Source organism: Pollicipes pollicipes, unplaced genomic scaffold, assembly GCF_011947565.3.
Source record: "Pollicipes pollicipes isolate AB1234 unplaced genomic scaffold, Ppol_2.1 Scaffold_4295;HRSCAF=5057_pilon_pilon_pilon, whole genome shotgun sequence".
Classification (NCBI taxonomy): Eukaryota; Metazoa; Arthropoda; class Thecostraca; order Pollicipedomorpha; family Pollicipedidae; genus Pollicipes; species Pollicipes pollicipes.
The window spans coordinates 27,728,011-27,751,470 of NW_023596461.1; the positions used below are offsets into that span (position 1 = coordinate 27,728,011).

At 48.2% G+C, this 23,460-nt stretch overlaps 1 protein-coding gene across 1 annotated transcript in view; it reads right to left on the reverse strand.

Moving 5' to 3' along the window:
* Positions 1–23,460, reverse strand: part of Nplp1 (Neuropeptide-like precursor 1) — a 34,203-nt gene that overhangs the window by 1,054 nt on the left and 9,689 nt on the right. Inside the window, exons 2-3 of the mRNA XM_037219218.1 lie at positions 5,501–7,361; positions 2,712–2,837 (exon numbers count right to left, since the gene is read on the reverse strand). Coding sequence (XP_037075113.1) covers positions 2,712–2,837; positions 5,501–7,181 — 1,807 coding nt within the window. The 5' untranslated portion in view covers positions 7,182–7,361. The remainder of the gene's footprint in view (positions 1–2,711; positions 2,838–5,500; positions 7,362–23,460) is intronic.

Here is a 23,460-nt window from a genome sequence, read left to right on the forward strand (position 1 = left end):
TGAGGTTCTTTTTTTAAAGTTGCAGGTGCATATTTTCGGAGTTATGATAGGCTAGGAAAGATTACTGGATGCCAGAAGGAAGTGGTATAGGTCAGAAGCGTCTAGAGACGCAACAGAGGTTGTTGTTTTGAGTTCACACAAGAAAATTAATTTTCCCTTGTCTAATGATGAACGGGAGGCTGGCCTGAGGTGAACAGAAAATCGCCCGCAGAGGGTAAGTCTTACAGGTGTAAAAACCTGCGCAATGCAGGTATGAAATGGGCCATGTTTTCTTTATGGTAGCCGCAAGCACAGATGTTACTGGAATTTTAATGTATGGGAAATTGACGCGTGTTGGGCTCTGACGTTTTTAGCACGCTTGTGCATGCATTGTGGTACCTAAGTAGCCTCCAAGTGAATGTCTATCAGGACGGCCTCGTATTTGTATTCACTTGCATATTTAAATTAACTCACGGACTCCTCTGATTGTGCCTAAGCGCAGGCTGCTGGTGGTGTTCAACGCAGGGATATGATAAGGGGAAAGAGGTTCCAGTTTTCATTTGTCTTAGAATCACTAGCCGCTGGTAGGTGGAGGTTCTGGAGTAAGATATTGTGATCTTGCATTTTTTAGCGACTGTCTCGTGCCTTGTGGTTTATCACGGGAGCGCTTTTTCAGATATAACCTAAGATTAGGATGGTAATGTCTTTAAGTTGCTTGTACGGAACAAGCTTATGCATAATACGTCTTGTCTTAACACGCGCTCGAGTGGGGGAGTCAAATTGACCCCCCCGAAGGTTTTTCCAGAATGGTTTCCGAACGGCGCGGCGTAGCTGCGCCAATTTTGCGTAGCTGTAGACAATTAAAAAGCAGATCGCTTGGCATCAAAAATTGATATGTACCTGGTAAGGTCGCTGACCTATGGCAGGTCAAAGTCAGGCCATGGTTTCAGCGGAGGCAATTTCTAGGGAATCCTTCAATCTGGTCCAACAACGGAGTGTTAGACGAAGCCATACCTCTCTGAGATGCTTGCGTAGGCAAATTACATTGACCTAGGGTCAGGTATGAAGGTCACACCAAGGTAAAAAGACAATCTGTTTTGTTATTCTAGGGCTTGCTGTATGGGATAGTTTCTGGTGCTCATTTCGAATATATTGAAAGCAAGAACCGCATTATATATCATCCATAGACCTCTTAGAGGTCGGAAAAGATCATTGACCTGAAATGACCCAGGCCAACCTTTTGTTTTAGGAACATGCTGTCTAGCGTAATCTATATCACTTAGTCAAAGACAAAACTCAAAGCAATATTGTATTATTTGTACCACCTTGACCTTCAAAAGGTCAAACAAGATCACTGACCTTAAATGAGTATGTGACCTTTTGCATAGAAACGGTTATCTATGTTCTGGGGCACTTTGGAGACCAACCTGGAACTTGGCCTTGTTGGACCTTTTTGACCCGAAGGTCATGACCTAAGCAGCTGAAACGTTGACCTAAGTGAGTTCACGTACAGGTCAACACACCCTGTGAGTTTGATGTCTCTAGTTTTCTTAGTTCCCGAAATATCAACCCCCTCCCCCCCCACCAGAGCGAAGGGTATCTAGCCGGCCACCCAGGCGCGTGTTAAGGCTAGACCATCCTAATTGTTTTCTTCACGTTTACGCTCATGTCCCTGGCAAAATGCTGGTTAAGATTTTAGCGTATTGAATTTAAACGTTCTTATCTCTCTCCATCAGGTATCGTCGGATGTCCATCGTAAAATAGCAATAGTCAAAATGAGGTCGCATGTAGTTTGTAAGTTTTATCAAACGCTTGACGTGATACTTATGATGCTATCGGGTACAGTGGGCCGTAGGGAATATTAATTCTGCGGGTCGGCACTGCCATGTGCTCGACAGTGGAGGTCTTTTGATCTAATCAGGTCAAGATGTTAAGATAAGATACTCATAAGATGCCAAGATACCCAGAAAAGACTGTAAAAATACTTATGCAAAGGGATAAGCAGACAAAACTTTCTGTTTTGTGACAGTAACGCGATTCAGAGTTGATTCAGACCTGTATCTTGGTGTGGGATGGAGGCGTGTTACAAATTTTGATCGACCCAGCAAAGTTTTGTTTGGAAGTGTGACTTTTTCGTCATCAGTTGTAACCATGTGATGATATTAAATTCCTAGTCCAGGCGTCTTTGTTGTGCTTGTGGGGAGAAAGCCTACGTATCTGCGGGCTTGAGCGTCAGATTTTTTTAAGATTGGTAACAAAATTTATTTGCAGACTATGTCGCCCGGTCATGATATGTGGTCTGATGTATATTCTGAAATCGCTCTTCTGGGATCTTTTTAGAATCGCTTCATAGGGCTGCTTCTGGAATAACATATGTGGTCTCACTGTCGCAGCGTTAATTTATTCAGCCGGTATGTCGGCCCAATCAGCAGACTGAATAAACGTGGTAATATTCCAATTAAGGAATTGTGTAAGCATTCATGTGCACGTGCAGTCACCGCCATACCAGCAGGGACAGGGCCCTGCAATGGTCCCCACTTACACTAGATACGACTTTACTGCGGTAACTGTACAGAAGTAACATCATTCACGCGCAATGGGCACGCATATCACGGGGCCGGGTAGTCGTTTTTTTGTCAAAGGCCTACACGGTAACCCAGCCATTATCAACAGTCGTCCACAACTCCCGCGGAAGTTTTCCGTGGTCCCGGGTAGGCGGGATTCATACTCACGGAGTGACCAGAGTCTGGAGCTGGGCCGCTGCTGCGGACCGTCACGGCCGAAGCGGGACATCCAGCCGTTGCGGTAGCCGGCCGGCATCATGTAGGCCCGCACCAGGGAGCCCAGGTGGCGCTTCACTGGTGGCACGCGGTGTGGCGTCAGTCCACCCGGCGCCGGGAGGCCCCGAGCCAGTTAAGCCGGGCCACGCGCCGGGCACGCATACTACTATTGAGTGGTGGAGCGCCGCTGCAACGTACGCTGTCTGCTCGCTACAGACCACGTATACCGCTACCATTTCGTTTTTCCATCCATTCAAATCTGAATGAATATTGGCTATAACGGCATTGAACCATCGCCGACTGGCAGCTCTTTTCAACTTTTCCGAGACTTATTTTAATACGCGCTCGGGTGGGGTCAATGTGACCCCCAAATACTTTTCAGGAGTGGTTTCCGAACAGCGCGGCGTAGCCGCGCCAAATAGTGAATGGCTTTAGACAGTCAAATAGCGGATCGTTTGGTATCAAAAATGTAGATGCACCTTGTGAGGTCACTGACCTACGAGTCAAAGTCAGGCCACGGATTAAGCGAAGACAAATTCTGGGGCAACGTTCAAAGTGATACAACGAAATGTTCGCCGAGGCTAATCTCTGAGAAAGTTATTAGGCAAGACGACAATTAAATAAAGAAAGTTCATTAGCCTAAGGTCAGGCATGAAGATCAGAGCTAGGTGAAAACCGATCTGCTTATTACTCTAGACCTTGCTTTATCGGACACTGTCTGGTTTGTTTGATGTTTGATGTTTATTTCTGATTATGGACATTAGGCAGTACATAATATGATGAGTGGATTGGCGCATAAGCGGAACGCCTAAATCTGAGCGCCTCTCCTAACAATAACAAGATATGGTCATCGCCGCCAGGGAACCCACGACCCACCGCCCACTCGTCCGATCCGTAAGCCGACAAGGGCCAGGCGCCGCCCGCCGCTCCGGTCTACACATATACCCGTCTCGGGCCGGCAAGTCTTGCTGCTCTTTACATTAATCTGTCAAGTCTAAGGGAGACGCTGGTTGTCAAACTTCCGTCGTATACTACGCCAACATAATAAAAAAGGAAGAATGTAAGTCGTATATATGTCTTTGAAGATGTGCCGAGACAGAAGTTCCAATAGTGGGTAGAGAGGTCCAAGGGCTCTACTGATTTTGGCGATGGTGTCATTAACGTGCCGATGAAAGTGCAAATCAGTAGATATCGTCAGGCCAAGGAGTTTGTGGCCTGTAACGGAAGGTATTCGTTGGAAATCAAATGCCATCAAATACCTGGTAATGATTTTGAATTGATTGATAACAGGAACCGCATTATACATCTTCTATAAACATTTAAAGGTCAGGATGGGTAACAGGATCATTGACCCAAAATTACTCAGATCAGCATGTGGTTTTTAGAAACATACTGCTTAGCGTAAGCTTTGACGCTATTCAAATGCAAAACTCAAAGCAGTGTTGCATGACTTTTGTCATCGTGACCTCTAAAAGGTCAAACAAAGTCAATAACCTTGAATGAGTACCAATGACCTTTTCCTTAGAGCAAGTATCTAGGTTCTGGGGCACTTTGGACATCAATCTGGAGCTTGATTTTGTTTGACCTTATTTGGGCCCGAAGCTTAAAAAAGTCTTCGAGGTTTTCATGATCTACAAACCCCGAAACTTGACACAAGTGAGTTCACGTACAGTTTAACATGCCCTGTCAATTTGGTGTCTCTAGGCTTCTGAGTTCCTGAGATCTCCGGGTGGTAAATTAACCCCCACCCCACCCGAACGAGGGGTATTTAACCGGCCACCCGGGCGTGTGTTAACCTTGGCGGATCATGATGAAACGCGATCTGCATATGGAACCTTTTGCTCCCCACATGAAGTTCTGCATTTCGCACTTGACGTCGGATCGTTTGAATTTGACCTCGTCTGTAAGAAGATGCAATGTGTGTCATTCAAAATGTGAGAGACGGCACCCGGCCGCGAGGTTTATAGCTTCGAAGCATCCTTACGTAACCTCCTCAATGTACCGCTTCCATGTCAGCATCTGATCAATGGTGGCACAGGATATGCATTGACCAAAAAGCGTAGAAAATAGAATTAATATGCCAATGCTTGAGCTAGATCTGATATTTTTGGCGTTTTTTACCACCAACAGCTATAAAAACAACTTAACTGGCGTGCCTCGTCATTAGGCTCATTTTTAACCACACCTGAAGTGCGTGAAGGGCTTCTTCAATGCGCTGATTCAAATCCGAAAGATGTTCTGGGTTGGGGGAGTTTTTTAACAAGCTGGAATGAAGTCTCCGAAGTCTTCATGAGGAGACTGATCGTTAGCAGTCTGACCAAAGAACCCTGAGGTACTCTGTGAGTAACTGTAAGACGTTTGTTCCAGCACGTCTCGTATGGAATCAGCAAGAGGTCGTGCCAACTGTCCCGCGGCTGTAAAGGTAGCGAGGCAACACTCGTGGTTGATGATAGGGACTCCGTCCGCCTCATTTCGATCCACAAATTTCATTTATCAAGGCCTTATGACGCGCAGGCATGATCCCATAATAGTCCGAGGTGTCGCGTAATGATATTTGTTAAGCAGGTGACGTATCGAAAATGAGCTTCTAGGAGTGTGCGCCGCCCACAGGGACCACGAGGAGAGCCGAGAAGACAGAGAGAGTGTGATGACCCCGAGGTGCGCGGCCGCCGATCCCTCACTGCCCTGGCCGATGAGCCGACCCAGCCACGGATCGGCAGGCAGACCGGGCCGCGACTCACCGGGTGGGGTGACGCCGTTCAGGTAGAGCTCGACAGGCTCGGGCGCCTCGTCGCCGTACTCCCAGAGCGGCTGGCCCAGCGCCGGGTACTCCAGGTCGTCGTCCACGCTCCGCTTCCCACGGCCGTGCGCCTCCTGGGTCTCGGAGGTCGCGGCCCCTGCCAGCCGGAAGGAGGCGTCCTCCGCCGGCGGCAGGAGCTGCGAGTCGGGCCCAGGATCGGCTGCTCCGGCGGCGGCTGTCGCCGGTGGCGTTGGCTTCCTCGCGTACCGTTTTTGGCGCTCCTCGGGCGGCGCGTCGTCGGCGTCCGCTCTTGGCCCAACGTCGTAGGGCACCCTCCAGCCGGGCCGAACCAGGCGCGCCGCCCGGGCGTCCTCGGCGTCCTCGGCGTCGTCGCCGTCGTCACCCTCTGCCGGCGAGTGGCGGAAGCTCGCTCGAGTTTCAATCCCGTCGATGAAGCCGCCCTGACGCGCGATCGAGCCGATGCTTCGCTTCCGCTCGCCGCGATCGCCGAGTGCTTCTGCTCTGGCGAGGGACGCCAGGCTTCGCTTGTCGTCGACGCCGTCGCTCAGTCCTCGCTGCCTGGCGATTGACGCCAAGCCTCGCTTCGCGTAGATGTCGTTATCCACAAACCCATGGCTGAGAGCTGACGCCAAACCTCGTTTCACCCATGACGGGTCGTCGCTGATGCTACTTTGTCGGATGACTGACGCCAGGCTCCGTTTATGCTGTCTCCTCTCGCCGACCCACGATCCCTGTCTGACGAGCGACGACAAACCTCGTTTTCTCGACGGGTATCTGCCGCGGTACATGCCCTGCCTGGCGATAGCGGACAGGGCTCGTTTCGCCTCGTCGTGGCTGTCTCCATACACTCCCAGCCTGGTGAGAGAGGACAGGCCTCGCTTCTCGTCTAGAGCGTTGTCGAATAATCCTCCTTGCCTGGCAATGGAGGACAAACCTCGTTTTTCTCCACGGCTCATCCCAAGCAGTCCTCCCTGTCTGGCGATGGAGGACAATCCTCGTTTGTCTTCTCCCTCATCCCGGAACAATCCTCCCTGCCTGGCGATGGAAGATAGACCCCGCTTTTGCTCGCGGTCGTCCTCTCCAAAGAATCCTCCCTGCCTGGCGATGGATGACAGGCCTCGTTTTTCTTCCCGTCCATCTTCAGACCATCCCCCCTGTCTGGCAAGAGATGACAGACCACGTCTTTCTTTCCGGTCGTCCTTAATCCATCCTCCCTGTCTGGCAATGGATGACAGGCCTCGCTTTTGTTCCTGGCCTTCGTCGAACGGCCCGCCCTGTCGCACCAGAGAGGCAAGACTGCGCTTGGGGCCGAAGGGTCTGAACGAAGCCGTGCGCGCCACCGACCCGATGTGTCTCTTGTCGGGCGCCAGTGACCCATCGGAAGCCAGGTCGCCGCTCCCACCATCCACGGGGGCTGTGCTAGACGCCAGCCCGCCCAGTGTCGGCAGCCACCACCTCGCGTACCTCCGGAAGGCGCCCTGTCGCGCCATCGACGCCAGCGACCGCTTCTGCGCCTCGTCGAGCGCGGCGGTCGTCTCGAGGCGCGCACCGGCGTCGCGGTACGACGCCGCGTCGCTGCCGCTGCCGCCCGGCCATAGGCGCCAGGCGTTGATGCGGTGTGAGAGACTCAGTGGCATGTGGTAGACGCTCCTCTTGGTCATGCTGGCGTGGATGGCTGGGGCCGCCGGGGCGTCGCCTTTCGTCGCGGCGCGCGCCGCTGCCGGCGCGACGGCGGGAGGCTCACGAGGGTTCGGTGCGGGGGAGGAGGCGTCCTGGCGGTCCGCGTGCTCGGCACTGGGGCTGGTTGAGGGCGACGAGATGATGTTGGAAGCCGTGCATTCCTGGAACGGAAAGAGCACGATCGTTTCGTTAGGACGAACGGTTGTTAAAATATGTTTTGGCCGTGCACTTGCAAACACGCGTATTTACTAATGCATGCATCGTACTAATCTCAAGAGTTTGTAGCATTGTATTGCATTTGTTTGCAATGCTGTGTTGATAAAGGGTCGTCCATACATGATATTACGCATCATTTATGGACAGGAGGTGGGTTCTGAAGGGTGTAACCAAAGTGTAGTGCGAGGAGAGTTTTTGGTCTGGGCAACGCTGCGCTCAGGTAAGCCGGAAATATTGATAAAACATTATTTAACCTGAAAATCGGGTACCGTTTAATCCCTGTAACGATAAGCAATACGCCAGTTGTTTTAGTGTACACCCCTTCCGTTGCACAATTATAGGTCAAGCTGTCTTGGCCATTTTGGGGTGATATATATATATATATATATATATATATATATATATATATATATATAAGACGGCGTAAAGAGGGGAGGGGCTGATAAATCGCAACCAGTGCGTGACCAGCGGGAGTAGGCTCGAAAATCACTCATCGCGCGTAACGTAGCTTAGAGTCTAAAGTCGACCCTGGCATTTGTGTCTTAAGTAAAGCGACCGCACGGAGGTTTTACAGAGCAACATACCTTTCCCTTGAGGTATAGGTGCACCAAACTCGATTAGGAGCGCACCAGAGGGAGATCATTATGATATAAGTGTCTCACAGACACGGTCCTTATGTTAAGTACAAAAAGATGACTATTGCCTATGTCCATCAAATGCGCGATGAGATATTTTGGCAATGCTGCAACCAAAGTGTTGGCCTTTGCTCACATGCAACTGTAAATGGCAAATGTGGGTCGAAATAGCCAAAGATGTCGCAACTAGATCATCATCTGGTTACAAGTGAGGCAGCGGAAGGACAGTTCTGTCCCTATATTTTATCAGATGGATTCTTAGATAGAGTCGGCATACAGAATAAGGGCTTTAGCGCTCCCTGTACAGCCCTTTCCCTTTGAACAGCGGAGAACATTGTACTGGAACGGCCTCACCCAACACCATTTTACCTGTCTGTCACGCTTGACACACAAAGGGCACGCTTTACATCTGTCATGCTTTACACCCGTTCTACACACTATGCATCCATCAATCTCAGCTCTATGCAGTTTTCAGGGACAACGTGATCCGTCTTAAAAGCCGTGTATGAACAGCAACATTATTATGACACATCCGTGCAGTGGAAGTGTTGGCAAAGTTTTTGTCGTACCCATGCTGTTATAACTGGGACATAAAACAACGAACTTGCAAATATTAAGCGGCTTAGATGGTGAGCATTGCCATAACCTTGAAAATATTGATGTTAGGACCGAACCTGTGAAGTTAAAGCTAATCGTTTTTTCGGCAATTTTAGTAACCCCGATTTATATGCCTGTTTACTTGGTATGGACACCCCATCTAGCACGCCAAATAAGGGGTGTGATTATTTCATTGCCTAAAGTGCCGGACAAACTGCGGCGAAAGGAGCATAAAAGTTACCAATTACTAAGATACGGTCTGAAATGAACTGAAACATGTATCTTACGACGACCGCCTCACCCTGGAGATGCCTTTGTATGAGCATATAGATTCGCTACCGTCTCAAGTGTGTGAGCCCTCACCGTACATTGTGGTAGGTATGCGTGCCCGAGCGTCATGCTAGGTCACAAGGTCAAGGGTAACTTTGCGTTAACACGAAAACGATATCTGCGTTGTGGGTCAATTTAACTACAATGTGAGCAGCTTACGAAATGTCTGACGGGTGATATCTGCGGTGGGAAGTCACTAAATTGTGCATGTCATTGGCGTGACCTTTAATGACATCTGATATAACACACAGATAGTGCTAATTGACCCAGCGTAAGCCTTTGACAGCAGTGCGATTCATCGGCTGGTGGCGGATCCCAGTCATCTTGTTCCAGCATGAAAGGTCTGCGGTGTTTGTTTGTGTCACATTGTTTAAACATGACCAAACGTGACCCGAGGCTTAACTTGACCAACAACGAACATGCGCTAACTGTTCCCGATCGGCAAGGTGCGGCGGCCAAACCAGCATGCAAAAATAAAAGAATTTCGGGGACAGACTTTGTCATACGAGATCGATTTGTTAAGTCTCTTTGACGTGCCCAAGGGTGAGCTGGCATGAAAAAATATGCTGTTGTGGCCACATGAATTGCGATGGAGCACAGAAGTCAGCTAAGGCTTGTAAGAGATACCATCGCATTCAACAAACTCGAACACACAAAATTGCTGCCAACTGTGTGATGTACTTTGGCCTGACCTAGCACGACCTGAGCTCGGCTTCTCTCAGCGCTGAGTATCCTGGCCATTGCTCACGGTTACAAAAAAATGTCAGATCACTGGTGTCATTCTTTCCCAAGCTTCAGCAAGAGTAAACAGAAAAAGTTCTACGAATTAAACGCCCCAAGGCAAAGCCCGGTTACACTATCTAAGAACGAGAACTCTCTGCACTATCTAAGAACAAGAACTATCTACACTATCTAAGTTACACTATCTGAGAACAAGAACTATCTACACCATCTAAGTTACACTATCTAAAAACAAGAACTATCTACACTATCTAAGTTACACTATCTAAGAACTTTTGCGGAGAGCTCGACATATTGATCTGTTTATCAAATCTGGTTGCAACTGGACATCCCATTTTGAAATGACTATGCATGCATCTTTAAATTGACGGACGTTAACAGAGTTGATAGCTAAAGGTTAGTGGCGAACTGAAAAAGATGATGTGCCCGCTCCATCAATACGTATACAGGCGCCTGTTTAAATACATATGAGCATGTCTGTAGCATTGCGACATTCAAAAACAGAAAATTACTGGGCAAACACCTCCATGCTTCCGCTGTTCCAAACTATCATGTTTTTGTCACCACAGGCTCCCTGGCTGGGTAGATAAACATTCGCTCCTATATCAGCGAGGCCAGTTGTGAGCGACGCACGCTTTGTGAGGCCGGGATTAGCATAATATATCGTATAATTCCTCAAGTATACTTAAGCCTTTTTCACAACGCTAACGCCGCTTCGCGTGTGTGGCCAGCCGCATGAAGCCCGCTGGTGCGCGAATGTGACCAGTGGCATGCAGCCTGCTGCTTTACGCGCGTGGCCAGCGGCATGCAGCCGCTACGCCCTCGTTCGAGACAACATCAATGTGTGTGCCACAGTAGTCTTGATCGGAGTGTACGGGTACGTCTTGCTGGCAGCAGCGAAACCCTGTGCTATCACATCGATCAGCCGGGATGCGTCAGACGATCATATATCGGTCCTCGAAGTGACTATCTGAGCTCAAGTGGCGATGGACAAGGCAGGCAACGGACAGAAGATGGGACGGGGTTGGGTAATCTACAAGGCGGAGGTGTTAGCCAAGAACTCGCTGCACGACCTGAGCTGCTGTTTTTACCTGCAGACTCATTGGATATTTTCAATTTGCCGGTACACGAAAGAGGACGAATACAAAACAGAACGAACGGAAACCTTCACATTATTTATCTGCTATCGCTCGTGTGATCAAGCTAGAAGTGTCGTTCGCCTGGATAGGGGTGTGGCAAATATGCAGGATAGAATGAATGTGTTTGCAGTACAGTGAGGTATTTCATAGGCCTCACGTTGAGATGTAGTGCTATGCATAAACAACTTCACGAGACCTGTTTACTAAGCGATGCAATGATAACAGCTAAACCTCGTGTATCGGTACTGAACAAGCTGTCCAGGAGTTGCGTAGGGGGAGGGAGCAAATTACCACTAAAGAAAAACACGGTCACCGTACTAAGGCAACTAAACGCGTGTAGGCTACATTGCTATTTATTAAACAGTGTTGTTTTTGCTTCAGAGACGGCCAACCCTAAGAAGTGTATTTTTAAAGGGCTTACCTGCCCTGGGTGGTCGTGACAAAGCGGCATGCGACGCGTCCTCGCCAGTCCAGCCTAGCACGAGACAGGAGGCGGAATTATGGCATAAATGCGGTCTCCCTTCCTGGGTGTAAGCCAAGGTAGGCGCACCATGCTCAACTTTTTCCTTTTAGTTTATTTCATCCCTTTCTGTGAATATATGATCAAAACAAAATACACGGTGCGCTACACAACCTACGCTTCCACTCGACCATTGACCGTACAGGTCAGAAAAACAGACGGTATCAATTCAATAAATCAAGTCCACATAGCTTAACTGTCTGGAGAGGCTGTAAACACCTTCCACTTTGAGTAGAACCAAGAAATGCTACATTTGCTAGGCGCGGCACTTCTCATGCGTCATGCAGTTTTAGACACTTATTAGCAAGTGAAACACACTTTGAACCCGGTGTTTACACACAATCTTATATGTTTGGGTGATTAATCATTTTCGTTATCAACTACGGCTTGGCAACACGATTTACAACCAACGGTTGGGCGGCACGATTTACAACCAACGGTTGGGCGACACCATTTATAACCAACGGTTGGGCGACACCATTTACAACCAACGGTTGGGCGACACCATTTACAACCAACGGCTGGGTGACACGATTTCAAACCAACAGCTGGGCGACACGATTTACAACCAACGGTTGGGCGACACGAAGGACCGTGTCTCATCTGTGAAGTACCCATGCGGGCTGAGATAGCTTTCTCATAAGGCCTTAAGGCCTTAGATAGATAGATAGATAAGATAAGGCTTTAAGATGAAACGATTGTTCTAATTTTAGACTCATATATTATATTGCGTGACACTATTGGCTGCTGTTCTTTCCAAAATCGTAAGCTCTCGTCTCAGCCTTCCACCCAATATGCATACATACATATATACATATATGTATACATATATATTTATATATATATATATATATACATATATGTGTGTGTGTCTGTGCGTGTGTGGGGGGTATAGATATGCCACATATGGTGCGCCATAATGTAAACCATCTCCAAATATAACATTATAGACCCAAATAACTAGCACCTCATGACCAATACCAGTGCCTTTGATTAATGCGTTGAGAACTTCGCCTTTCGTGGGGGGCAGTGGTTTACCGATGTAGCCCTCCCGCGCTTCGTCTACAAATCACACGTTTGAAGATTGACTGGCTATTCGTTGCCTCTGGTCAAACCTGGCAATTTCAACCGACGAATTGATATACTAGTTCATTACATCTACAGTTTTGGCAACTGAGCAAAGCATTGATAAAAACGTAAATCCTTCGGTGTATATAGCCTATAGATCACAATCAAATGGTCAGCAGAGAGTCTAAGCAGTTTGCAAGGTCCAGTTTCTCTCGATTTAGATAGCTGCGTGAAGCATTCGAGGCTAATTTCAAAAACGTTGGCATTGATCTTTTCCGTCTCTATTTCTGACGCAGTTACGCATCGGCCGGTGTGCAGATCGCTTAGTGGCCTGTGGACAATTCATATATCTACACCACACAGCTGGCTGCCAAATTTTCATCTCCCCGGTTGTCGGGAGCTGACATCAGCCCATAACACCGCTCAAAGACGGAAGAGTCTACGCTTTGCTCTCGATAATATGAGACCGACTGCACACAACACGTGTTCTCGCTGATGCGATCTCTCCTCGGTCAAAACGTGTTGGTTTCGTGCAACTGCCACGACGGCGCAACGAGATGTGAGCTCGGTTTGGGCTGTTGTTGTTCAGTCTTCTCGCAGGTGGGAAATGATCCGTTCGGATACTAACTCGTGAAGGAGGCCACATTTTGTTTCATTTACGACAGCCCAGGAAAGCTTGCGTGATGGAACAACTTGCGTGAAACAACCTACCAGCAAGAATGCTGCGGTGTTGATTTTACTGCCAAGCCCCGTCCACGATACCGCCGCTACGCGACAAAACTCATGCTTCAAAGACCTATGTCCGTCATTGCTTCTACTGCGAAACGTTATCACTTATACACACAAATGCTTTTGCTGTGAAGAGTTATACGCGACAGAGCTATACGACAAAATCTATGCTTCAAAAACTTATACGGGACACTACTTAGGCTGCTTTTGTTAGTTATTACTCATACACGACATTATTCTGCTGCAAAGACCTATGCGCGACATTGCTTTCACTGTAAAGACTGATAGGTGAAATTACTTCTACTACAAAGACCTCTGCGCGACAATGGATTGACACCATGGAGAACGCACCACTGGTCGGATTTCGCCCAACCGAGTGGTCCCATGTGTTCGCTCCCACCAGTTTGCTTTGCTCTCGGGGGAGGGGGGGGAGGAGGGGGGGGGGGAGGAGATGGGAGGCTTAATCTATTGTTAGAAGTACTGACGGATGTAATTCGTGAAGTATGGCCTGCGTCGTATAGTATAAATGCTGCGTACAAATATTAGCAGTAGGAAAAATATCGCTTTTAACTAAAAGCTATAAAGGCTTTCGTAGCAGAGATCATAACGGGTATAAGTTTTAAGTTTTAAGCTCAAGCCTTGTCGTGTAGCAATAATTTCACGTATAACCTTTGCAGCAAAAGCCGTGTCGCGCATAAGTGGACGCCGTATGAATCTTTGTTGTAGAAGTAAAGACGGGTGTATGTTTTTCAGCATCAGTTTTTGCGGTAAAAGTTATGACGGGTGTATGCTACTTTATGATCAACGCTTAGCACGCGCTTGGGTGGAAGGTCAATTCCTCCCGAAGGTTTTTACCAAAAATAATTTCGTAACGGTGCTGCGTGTCCGCGGCAAGCCTTGCGTAGCTGTAGACAAATGAATAGCGGATCTTTTGGTTCAAAATCATTGGACATTTATTGTGAAGTCGCTAGAATAGCAACAACTTTATTTGAACTTGGGTCAGGTATAAAGGTCAAACTGAAATCAACACCAACCTATTCTAATTCGAGAGCTCTTTGTACGGAGTAGCTTCTGGTGCTCATTTCAAATATATTGATAACAGAGACCGCAACAGACATCTTCCATAAACTTCTTAAAGCTCAGAGTTGGCCGCTGACCTAAAATAAAGAGGTCAACATTCCATTTGTATGAGCATACCGCTAAGCGCAATCCTTGACGCTGAATCAAACGCGAAAATCAAAGCAATATCGTAGGATTTCGGTCACATCATCTTCTTAAGGTAACTGCCCTAAAGGGGCACCGGCGGCCTTTTGCTTAGGACAGATGTCCAAGTTGAGTCGGTTGTATGAGGAGGTCTGGGGTATTTTAGATAACAATCTGAAGTTTACCCTAGTTTGACCTTGTTTGATCCGAAGGTCATAGCCCAGGAACTTCAAATTTTGACACAAATGAGTTCACGTCCATGCCAACCCACCGTGTGAATTGGGTGTTACTAACTTTCTTAGCTTTTGATATCTCAGTGGGTCAAAAAGCCCCCCCCCCCCCTCCACCACCATCCACCCATCCCCACCCCAACCCCACCCGAACGGAGGGCATTTAACTGGCCATCGTGTCAACACTTCTACGTGGAGAGACATGTCGACCAAATTTTTCAACACCTGCATGGGAATTAAAATATGCTCTGAATGAAATTAGCAGTACCATGCCACTTTCACTATGGCATACACTAATTCAAGCTTTAGTGCTCCCTCACACTACGATTTGCTTGTCGGCCTGGGGCCTCACTAACGCATCAACCACTTCCTCGTACTGACAAGATTTTGAATTTCACTTTCCGGATAGTAGCGAGAAGTCTCTAGCATATACCGTTCGATACAACCATTGAGCATAGGGACTGTATGCTCATGCGGAGGAAGGCGCACCTAACCAGCGGCGCCCAAAACCTTAAGTTCCCATTGGAATATTGATCTGGGGTTTCCGAGCGCGCCACTAGCGCAACTTCGGATGAAGCGTATCAAATCCAGAAGAGTCGTCTGGGAGTAGCCAAATGCATTGCACCTGCTCAAGCAGTACCTACGCGGAGCACTGGATGCCGACACTCGTGGGAACGCAAGCGTCGGCGCGTTTAAAACGCGGCTTGAAAAGGTGGTTCCTGCCTGAGTTGCTGCGTGAAGATGACAATGCTGCTGGCGCCGTCAGTGCCGCCAGGAGTGACGTAACGCTGGTCCGGTTTCTTAACAGTATTAAGTGCGACGCATTCAGCACTTGTAAGGTAACGCTCTGTTTGGCCTCTGCACGGCTTGTTTCTCCAAACACATACCAAAATACTCCCCTGCTAAATGCCAAAGCACCCATGGATTACATGGGGCAGGTATAATTCAGGTGTGGTTGCCGTTTGCTTCACTGCGTAAAGATCTAGCGCCTTTGACGCCCGTATAACACCGCCTCCAGCCAAAAAAACAAAAAACAAAACATTGATCCACGTTCCAATTACGCAGTGTTTCACAATAACCTTGGCTATAATAACTAAAGTGGTGTATTAGAGGGCGCCAAGGGTAAAATGTGCTCTGCACAACTTACCTGTTACCCATGGGGTTGTGCTCATTTCCACCAGCTGTAGGACCTACTTGTGACACGCTTTGACATCTTTCAGCACTAATTCTGAACCATAGGAGCGTTTCCGTAAACTTTACATCCAAGGGTTATTTTACGTTGATTATCTTTAAAGGAAGAGTAGTGTATAAGCATGGACGGGATAACTATGACTAACAAAAGTGCAGGATATGACATAATATATTATTATTTTAAGTATCTACCCCAATTTTGAGAAATGTCTCTAAAAAACCTCCAACCATACACGCACCGATATTCGTCATTGTTCCAAAATGTATTCGCAGCCCAGCCTGTGACCTAATCCAGGTAAGTACCAATGGGCTTACCCAGCTCGTGAAGTCATCTACTTCACGCTGGCCTCAGCTGGCATTTCCCCTGCGTTTCGTGATGCTGTATTCATCTTCGCTTGAGCTTTGTGATGTTTTCCACGACGTGACCTTTACATAACTTGTTTCTCCCACGTATACCAAGTACGTCTCTCTGCTAAATGCCAAAAGAGGCCGCCCTCTCGCGCACGCTGTGACCGACACCGGCAGTGGACGAGCGTGAATTTACGTCGTGGATCGTGACAAAGACTGAATGCACCGCACGGCCAAATGCACAGTAACCCATGCAGCTATCTGCGCCTCGCATCCTGGGTAAGGAGACGCACACAGACATGCATACAGACAGACGCTCGAATGTTGGTATATAACGGCTGCTCTCGCAAACAGACGGCAAAAACTGTGATCTGCTGTAACTGCGCTGGCTGGGCTGGTTTGTGTTTTAAGCAATGTCTGGCTGCGTAGCTTATACTCTACAGAAATTCGTCTCCGATTTGTAGTTGGATATTAATTCGTAAGTCATGCGTAAACGCGAACCATGAAAATACTGCGGCAGCTGTCATGTGCAAATGTTTGATGTCGTGGCCACAAGAACCAATCGACGAATTTGAGGCCACAAAGATGCGCAATACAATACTGGCGCAGCTCGGGAGCACTTTTGGGCCATGTCCCCTCTCCGCTCACGTGAAGGTGGCAGGCATCCCAACACTTTTTGACAATTCTAAAAATCCTTAGGGCTTGCTAAGCATACAAAACGAGTTTTAGGACATCAAAATAAATCACGAGCCTGAGAAAGGCCCCCAAATGAAATGAAGTCAGAGCCCTTTTAGTAACGAGGTGTGTCCTCTTGGCTTAAAACGCCCTTTATGTCCCACTTTGGCTCCCTCCTGGGCAAAATCCTATGGAGCCGGAAGTGTACCGTCTTAACTGCGTGTCTGGGAAACCAAAGGTGCAGATATTGATTACCAGCGGTGCCCCCCCCCCCCCCCTTCCTTTCCAGGGTGAGAGGCAGGCGATGCCATATAGCATTAGCAGCTGAGTGCATCACGGAGCCTTAACGACAATAGTAGTGGGCGAAATCCAGGCTGTGCCACCGCAGTGTAGAGCAATTTGTGCATCGCTCGTAAATAACTACAATTACCACTGCAAGGTGAACGGAGTTGACATCAGCTGCAGCATTATAATCTCAGAGAGTGACGGTTAGACTGGGCCGCACCGGTCCACCCAAGCTGAAATCCCTCTCCTACTGATCAGTTCACAAATAAAACTAGCACAGCGTGCGGCCTTACTGTTACAGCACTGCACAGCTCGTAGTGCCTGATTTTGATGCATATACACAACATTTTGTGGCATTGTATGCATGAAGGATACCACTGAGTTGGCTTTGCGGCATATGCTATAGGCGCTGACGTTAGCTCATTACATGTACCTTATAGACTTATCGGAACGTTCTTCCTTCATGGGAACCTGCACTTAATTTCCAATTTGTCCGGGTCGTATTATGGCAGGATTGATTTTCCGTAATGTGGCAGCGTTACTCGAGCAATAGGCCGTTTCAGCATCCAAGCTTTTCCGCATTCAGGGTGGCTACATGAATACTATATATACTAGGCATGCACAAGTTGTGCGCGCCCACTATCACACGCATGCTAGGTATGTACGCCCGCGTCAATCACTCGCATTCGTAAGCTTAGCAACTATTTTTAGCATTATTGCAACGCACTGTACCAGAATGCACTGTGACGCACCCAGCGAACTGAAAAATCACGTAACTTGAAACGTTGATCATGGAATGTACGGAAGCAACGGAACTACCATGCCAACGGGCAAGGTTGCCTGTAAAGAATCAAATTGTTAACCACTACGTCATGCTTACTTCAGACTGTGTCCCCAAAAGAGGATCGTCAAGGAGAGTTGTAATATAATAAATAAATAAATGAGAGAGAGAGAGAGAGAGAGAGAGCGAGGAGGAGAGAGATGAGAATGTAGAGAGAGAGAAGAGAGGAGGAGAGAGTGTTAAGCCACTACGGAGAATCGGAGGGGAGAGAGTTAGGAAGCTTCGAAGACGTGGTCCCAAAAGGAGGATCGTGCTGAAGGAGAGTGGGAGGGATAGTAGAGATGAGGAATAAGGCGAGAGAGAGAGAGGGAGAGAGGGAGAGGGGAGGAGGGAGGGGAGGGAGGAGGGAAGAGAGGAGAGAGAGAGGGAGGAGAGAGAGGAGAGAGAGGAGGGGAGGGAGAGAGGAGAGAGAGGAGGAGGGAGAGAGGAGGAGAGAGAGAGAGGAAGATATAAGGGAGAGAGAGGAGAGAGAGGAGGAGAGAGAGAGAGAGAGGGAGAGGAGGAGAGAGAGGAGAGAGAGGAGAGAGAGAGAAAGATATATATAGAGATATATATATATATTATATATATATATATCAAATAAATTAGATGTCATGGATGCTGTAGTTCTGCTGCCTGACGATGCCCCTGCTCATTTTCAACAAAAGAGTTGCCAAAAATGTAAAACAAATATGCATGCTCTTTTTGCATGCTTGATGAGTAGTTCACTTTTTAATCACATACAAGACACCCCGTTTGTGCAAAGCACAATCTAGTCCAAAGGGGAATTATTCCTCATGTTTGAACTGTTATGACACAGCGTTATGCAATACATAGTCTTAGCTGAAAGGAGATTGCTGGTGGGTAAACAGATCCGTTGTGTGATATACGGGTCCGTTGTATAATACATGGGGCGTGCTTGACCTCCCTACCGGTCCGATTCATGGCTGCGGTCTTTTGGTGCCATGACCCCTGCAGCCGCCACAGCTTAACACAAAACAATGCGACTTATTGGAAAGGACGGGGAACGGGGGAACGGGACGGGGAACGGGGAATTTATGTAAGCCGAGAGTCAACGCCACTAAAGCCACGATACTACCGTGCGCATGCGCCGTACGTGATGCTTATAGCCGCATTGGTCAGCATTCATTACCTAGCCGTGGCACATTAGGATCTTGAAACCAATGCTGAGAGTGATATGCCATGCAAAGTATGGAACCTGCACATAGATGGCAGTGCGAACTCCGCATCACTGCGTTATTTCCATGTCGATGCCATCCAGGACTGTCAGGGTGCGCGTCCGGTTCCCAAACATGCCTTCGACGTGTGTTTCACTTCGGAACAAAAATGTGCACTTAAGAAGGAATATAGAAGGAAAGTGCACTACACATCGAAGAACTTAAACCCGCTGAACGCTTGCTTTTAGATTAGGAGTCTTGTCAGTAAGGCCTAGCTGGCACTACGCCGCGCAATGTCTTCCCAAATATGGCTTATCGTGCAACTGGCGCGATGGGAACAATTCGGCTCGTTGGAACGTGTGTGCGTGTTTTTTTCGAACAAGTGCGCCAGTGGTGATGCATAGCGTGTGTATGGTCCATATGCGTATGCTAAGGTCGTCGTCCTGGCTTTTACAGCGTAAGATAACAAGCAGATTGCATACTCTTATTTGTAATGAGCGCTGTCTTGACATGCTGGTTCTTTGGAAGGGCCAATAGGCTCTCGAATTTGACCATGTGCCCGGTGACCTTGAAATTTACGCGGATCTGCAATGGAGGGCAGATTATGACCATTCTTCCAGAGAATTTGAGAACCGTTGGTCCGATTTTGATTGGGCAAGCACCATTTGATATATCGTAACAATTTCTCCATTTCTAGGCCAAGCAAAATTCAAAATTGCTCAAAATGGACGGTCAGGAGACAATGCCCATTGACATTATGGATATTTTGATTCATTACGCCCATGTTTAACAGCGTGCTTTGCATGGCACAAACGCGGTTTATCCTGGAATGTGCAGATTTCCATGTATTAAAACCTAAACTCGAACGCGAAATATCACAAGTAGCTACATCGATAGCAAAAAGGGTAAATTTTGAGGGGAGGATGTTTGTTCGTTTTGCTTACTTTAGGCATACGAACGCAAGACATCCAAGTTGCAAGCTAATGTGCATCGCTAGCATATCACAAATGGGTGGACCCAAACAAACCATACTGAGTACCATTAGCGCCACCTTTGTTTGTCATGCTGCTATTTTTGCGGATCAAGAAGCCGTTTTGCTGAACACTTCCGTGCTTCTTAATCATATTACAGAATCTTTGCATGCACCTATGCATTACCATTCAAAATCACGTTAATGGAATGCTCTGAGCGATGCTAAATTCAGGCCAACGTTTTTTCACCTACATCGGTGATGTGCAGGTTTTGATGAAGTTGACAACTATTCATGGTGCTTTCACGGCGTGATATACAGCTGCGTGAATAGATTGTTCAGCCTTACTCTATTCTGGATACGAGGTCATTGTACCGGGCTAAATTTCTCACCAAATCCACGTGTGTATAGCTGTGAAAGACGGAGGGACAACAGCACGTGCGTCGCATTCTTAACATGCACTCGGGTGAAGGATCAAATGGACCCCTCACCCTCAAAGGTTTTGCGGGATTTTTCCGAATGGCGCGGCGAAGCCGCGCCATATTTTGCAAAGCTGTAGACAATTGAATAGCGAATCGTTTGGCATAACAAATTTGCATGTACCTTGCAAGGCTACTGACCTATAGCAGGCCAAAGTTAGGCCATGGTTTCAGCGAAGGCAATTTTTAGGTAATCGTTCAATCTGATGCAAGAACGGAGTGTCAGACCCGGTCATAATCCCTGAAAAGAATTATTGCTCAACGCAGCAATCAAAGGAACAAATTACACTGACCTAAGGTCAGTTATGGAGATCACACCAAGGTAAAAAACAACCTGTTTTTCTACACTACGGCTTACTGTGTGAGTTAATTTCTGGTGCTCATTTCCAATTTATTTATACCATAAACCGAATTATGCATCTTACATGAACTTCTCATATGTCATAGCAGGTCACTGGCCTAAGCTGACCGAGGTCCATATTTTGTTTTTAGCAACACTGCCTAGCGTAATATCTGTCGCCTATTCAAATGAAAGACTCAAAACAGTCTTGTCTGATTTTGGTCACCATGACCTTCAAAAGATCAAAGAAGGTCACAGACCTTAAAAGAGCATGACTTTTTGCTTAGAAACAGTATTCTAGGCTCTGGGGGCACTTTGAAGACCAATCTGCAATTCGATCTTGTTTGAATTCGAAACAACACCCAAAGGTCATTGTGGTGTTTATGTAGCTGGATCAGCTCGCGTATGGTCTGGTTCGGTGCGAACCCTAAAACGATCGGTGGGGAAACTGTTTATTTATTCAAGGTCAAACAGGGATTCATTTCATATGGTAGCCCGGGAGGACGTGATAATACAGCGGAATGTGAATGACTATCATTTCGACGATACATAGACACTACATCCCTCCCCTTCTTCAGATGATTGCTTACACATAGTCCTTCATCCACGCGGGCTGGCGCCGCGCACGGTGACGCATGGTCGGGGAACACACTGGCGCCGGCGACGACGTCGTGGCGTGGGAGGACGCAGTAGCGGCGCGGAGAGTAGGGGTGTGGCGCCGCATAGACTCGAGGATGTTATCTATCGCCGTTCTTCGCCCTCTTCTTCGGAGCGATCAGCGTCCTGTCCATGGAGGTGCGGGCACGTTTTGAATAGCGACGCGTTTCTCGTCACCTGGTGACATCCACGTGATGCGGTGACCATGGTGCCTTGGGTTCCGGTCACTTCGTACGGCGCTGGGCAGAACCGAGGTGTTAGCTTTCCCTTCTCGAATTCCGGGATCAGAACTTGGTCTCCGATTTGAAGATTCGTTGTCTTCGCTTCACAGCCAGCTTGTTCTTTCATCTTCTTCTTCGCGGCTGTGTCCGCCTCGCGGAGTTTTTCATCCTCCGGATGTGTCGTCATCGGAGACGGCAGCATGATCTTCACTGTGCGACCGTGCAGTAGTTCGGCCGGGCCCTTCTGAGTAGTGGTGTGCGGTGTCTATCGGTAGTTTCGGAGAAACTTGTTCATTTCTGCTTGATCGGGCGTTGCCCGACGACAGCAGCTTTCACAGCTTTTGATAGCGTTCTCATGAAACGTTCTGCTTCTCCGTTAGCTCTTGGCCACAACGGGGTGATCTTGCGGTGCTTGAAGCCGATGTAGTTCGCGAACTGGGCGAACTCATGTCCATTGAACGGAGGTCCGTCGTCTGTTCTCATGACATCTGGAATCCCGAACATCGAGAAGATGTCGTCCAGGATGGGAATTATGGTACGAGCAGAGGTTGATTTTGTCGTACGGACAACCGGGAATCTGGAGTAGTCGTCGATTACAAGGAGATATTTGCCCGATGGAAAAGGTCCACAAAAATCAGCAGATAGCTCCTTCCATGGTCCAGTTGGGAGCGGCGACATCTGAAGAGGTTTCTTCTGTCGAACTGGTTCGGTGACTTGGCATGCAGTGCAGGTTTTGATGGTGGCTTCCACTTGTGTATCGATGCGTGGGAACCGCACTTTCTCTCTCAGGAGTTTCTTCGTCTTGACGATGCCTTGGTGTCTTTGATGGGCCAGGGCGATGGCCTTGCTTTGCAGCGCAGCGGGGATGACCAGCCGATTTCCACGAAGGATTACGGTGTTGTCTTCCGAGACAGTCAGATCTCCATGGATAGCTGCGACGCATTTCAGGGCGTCGTAGTCGACGTCGTCTTGACCGGTTTCTTGAGGTCGGTGAGTGACGGTGTGCCATTGGTTCGACTTCACCAGCTCGAGGACCTTCTGGAGAGTTCCATCTCTTGCGGTGTAGGTCTGGATTTCCTCGAGAGCCATGGCTTTTGGTACAGCAGAATTCATGACGAAGTTGATGAATGCTTCCGTCTGATCGGACAGGGTGATTCCGTCGCTTGAATCGCTGGTTAGTGGATGGCGTGACATGTAGCCGGCTGGGTTGTCCTTTCCAGGTCGGTAGACGATTCCGAGATCGTACGGTTGCAGGCGCACACCCCAGCGCTCGATCCTTGCTGGAGGCTTCGACGCGGGGTTGCTCCAGATGAGTTGCACCGGCTTGTGGTCCGTTACAACTTTCACCTTCTGACCGTGTATGTATAGGTGAAAGCGTTCGCATCCCCAGACGATGGCGAGGGCTTCTTGCTCGGTTTGCGAATACCGGCTTTCCACGCTGGTCAGTGCACGACTTCCGTATGCGATGACCTTGATGTCCTCAGGATTTTCAGGTGTGGTCTGGCACAGGATGGCACCGAGTCCGTGCGGACTGGCGTCTACGATGAGGTACGTATCCTTCTTCTGATCGAAGCAGGACATCGTTCCAGAGGTACTCATAGCTTCTTTGAGTCACTGAAAGAAGATCTCGTGATGGCTGGTCCACTCCCAAGGAGTGTCTTTCTTGGTGAGGTCTCGCAGCGGGTTCG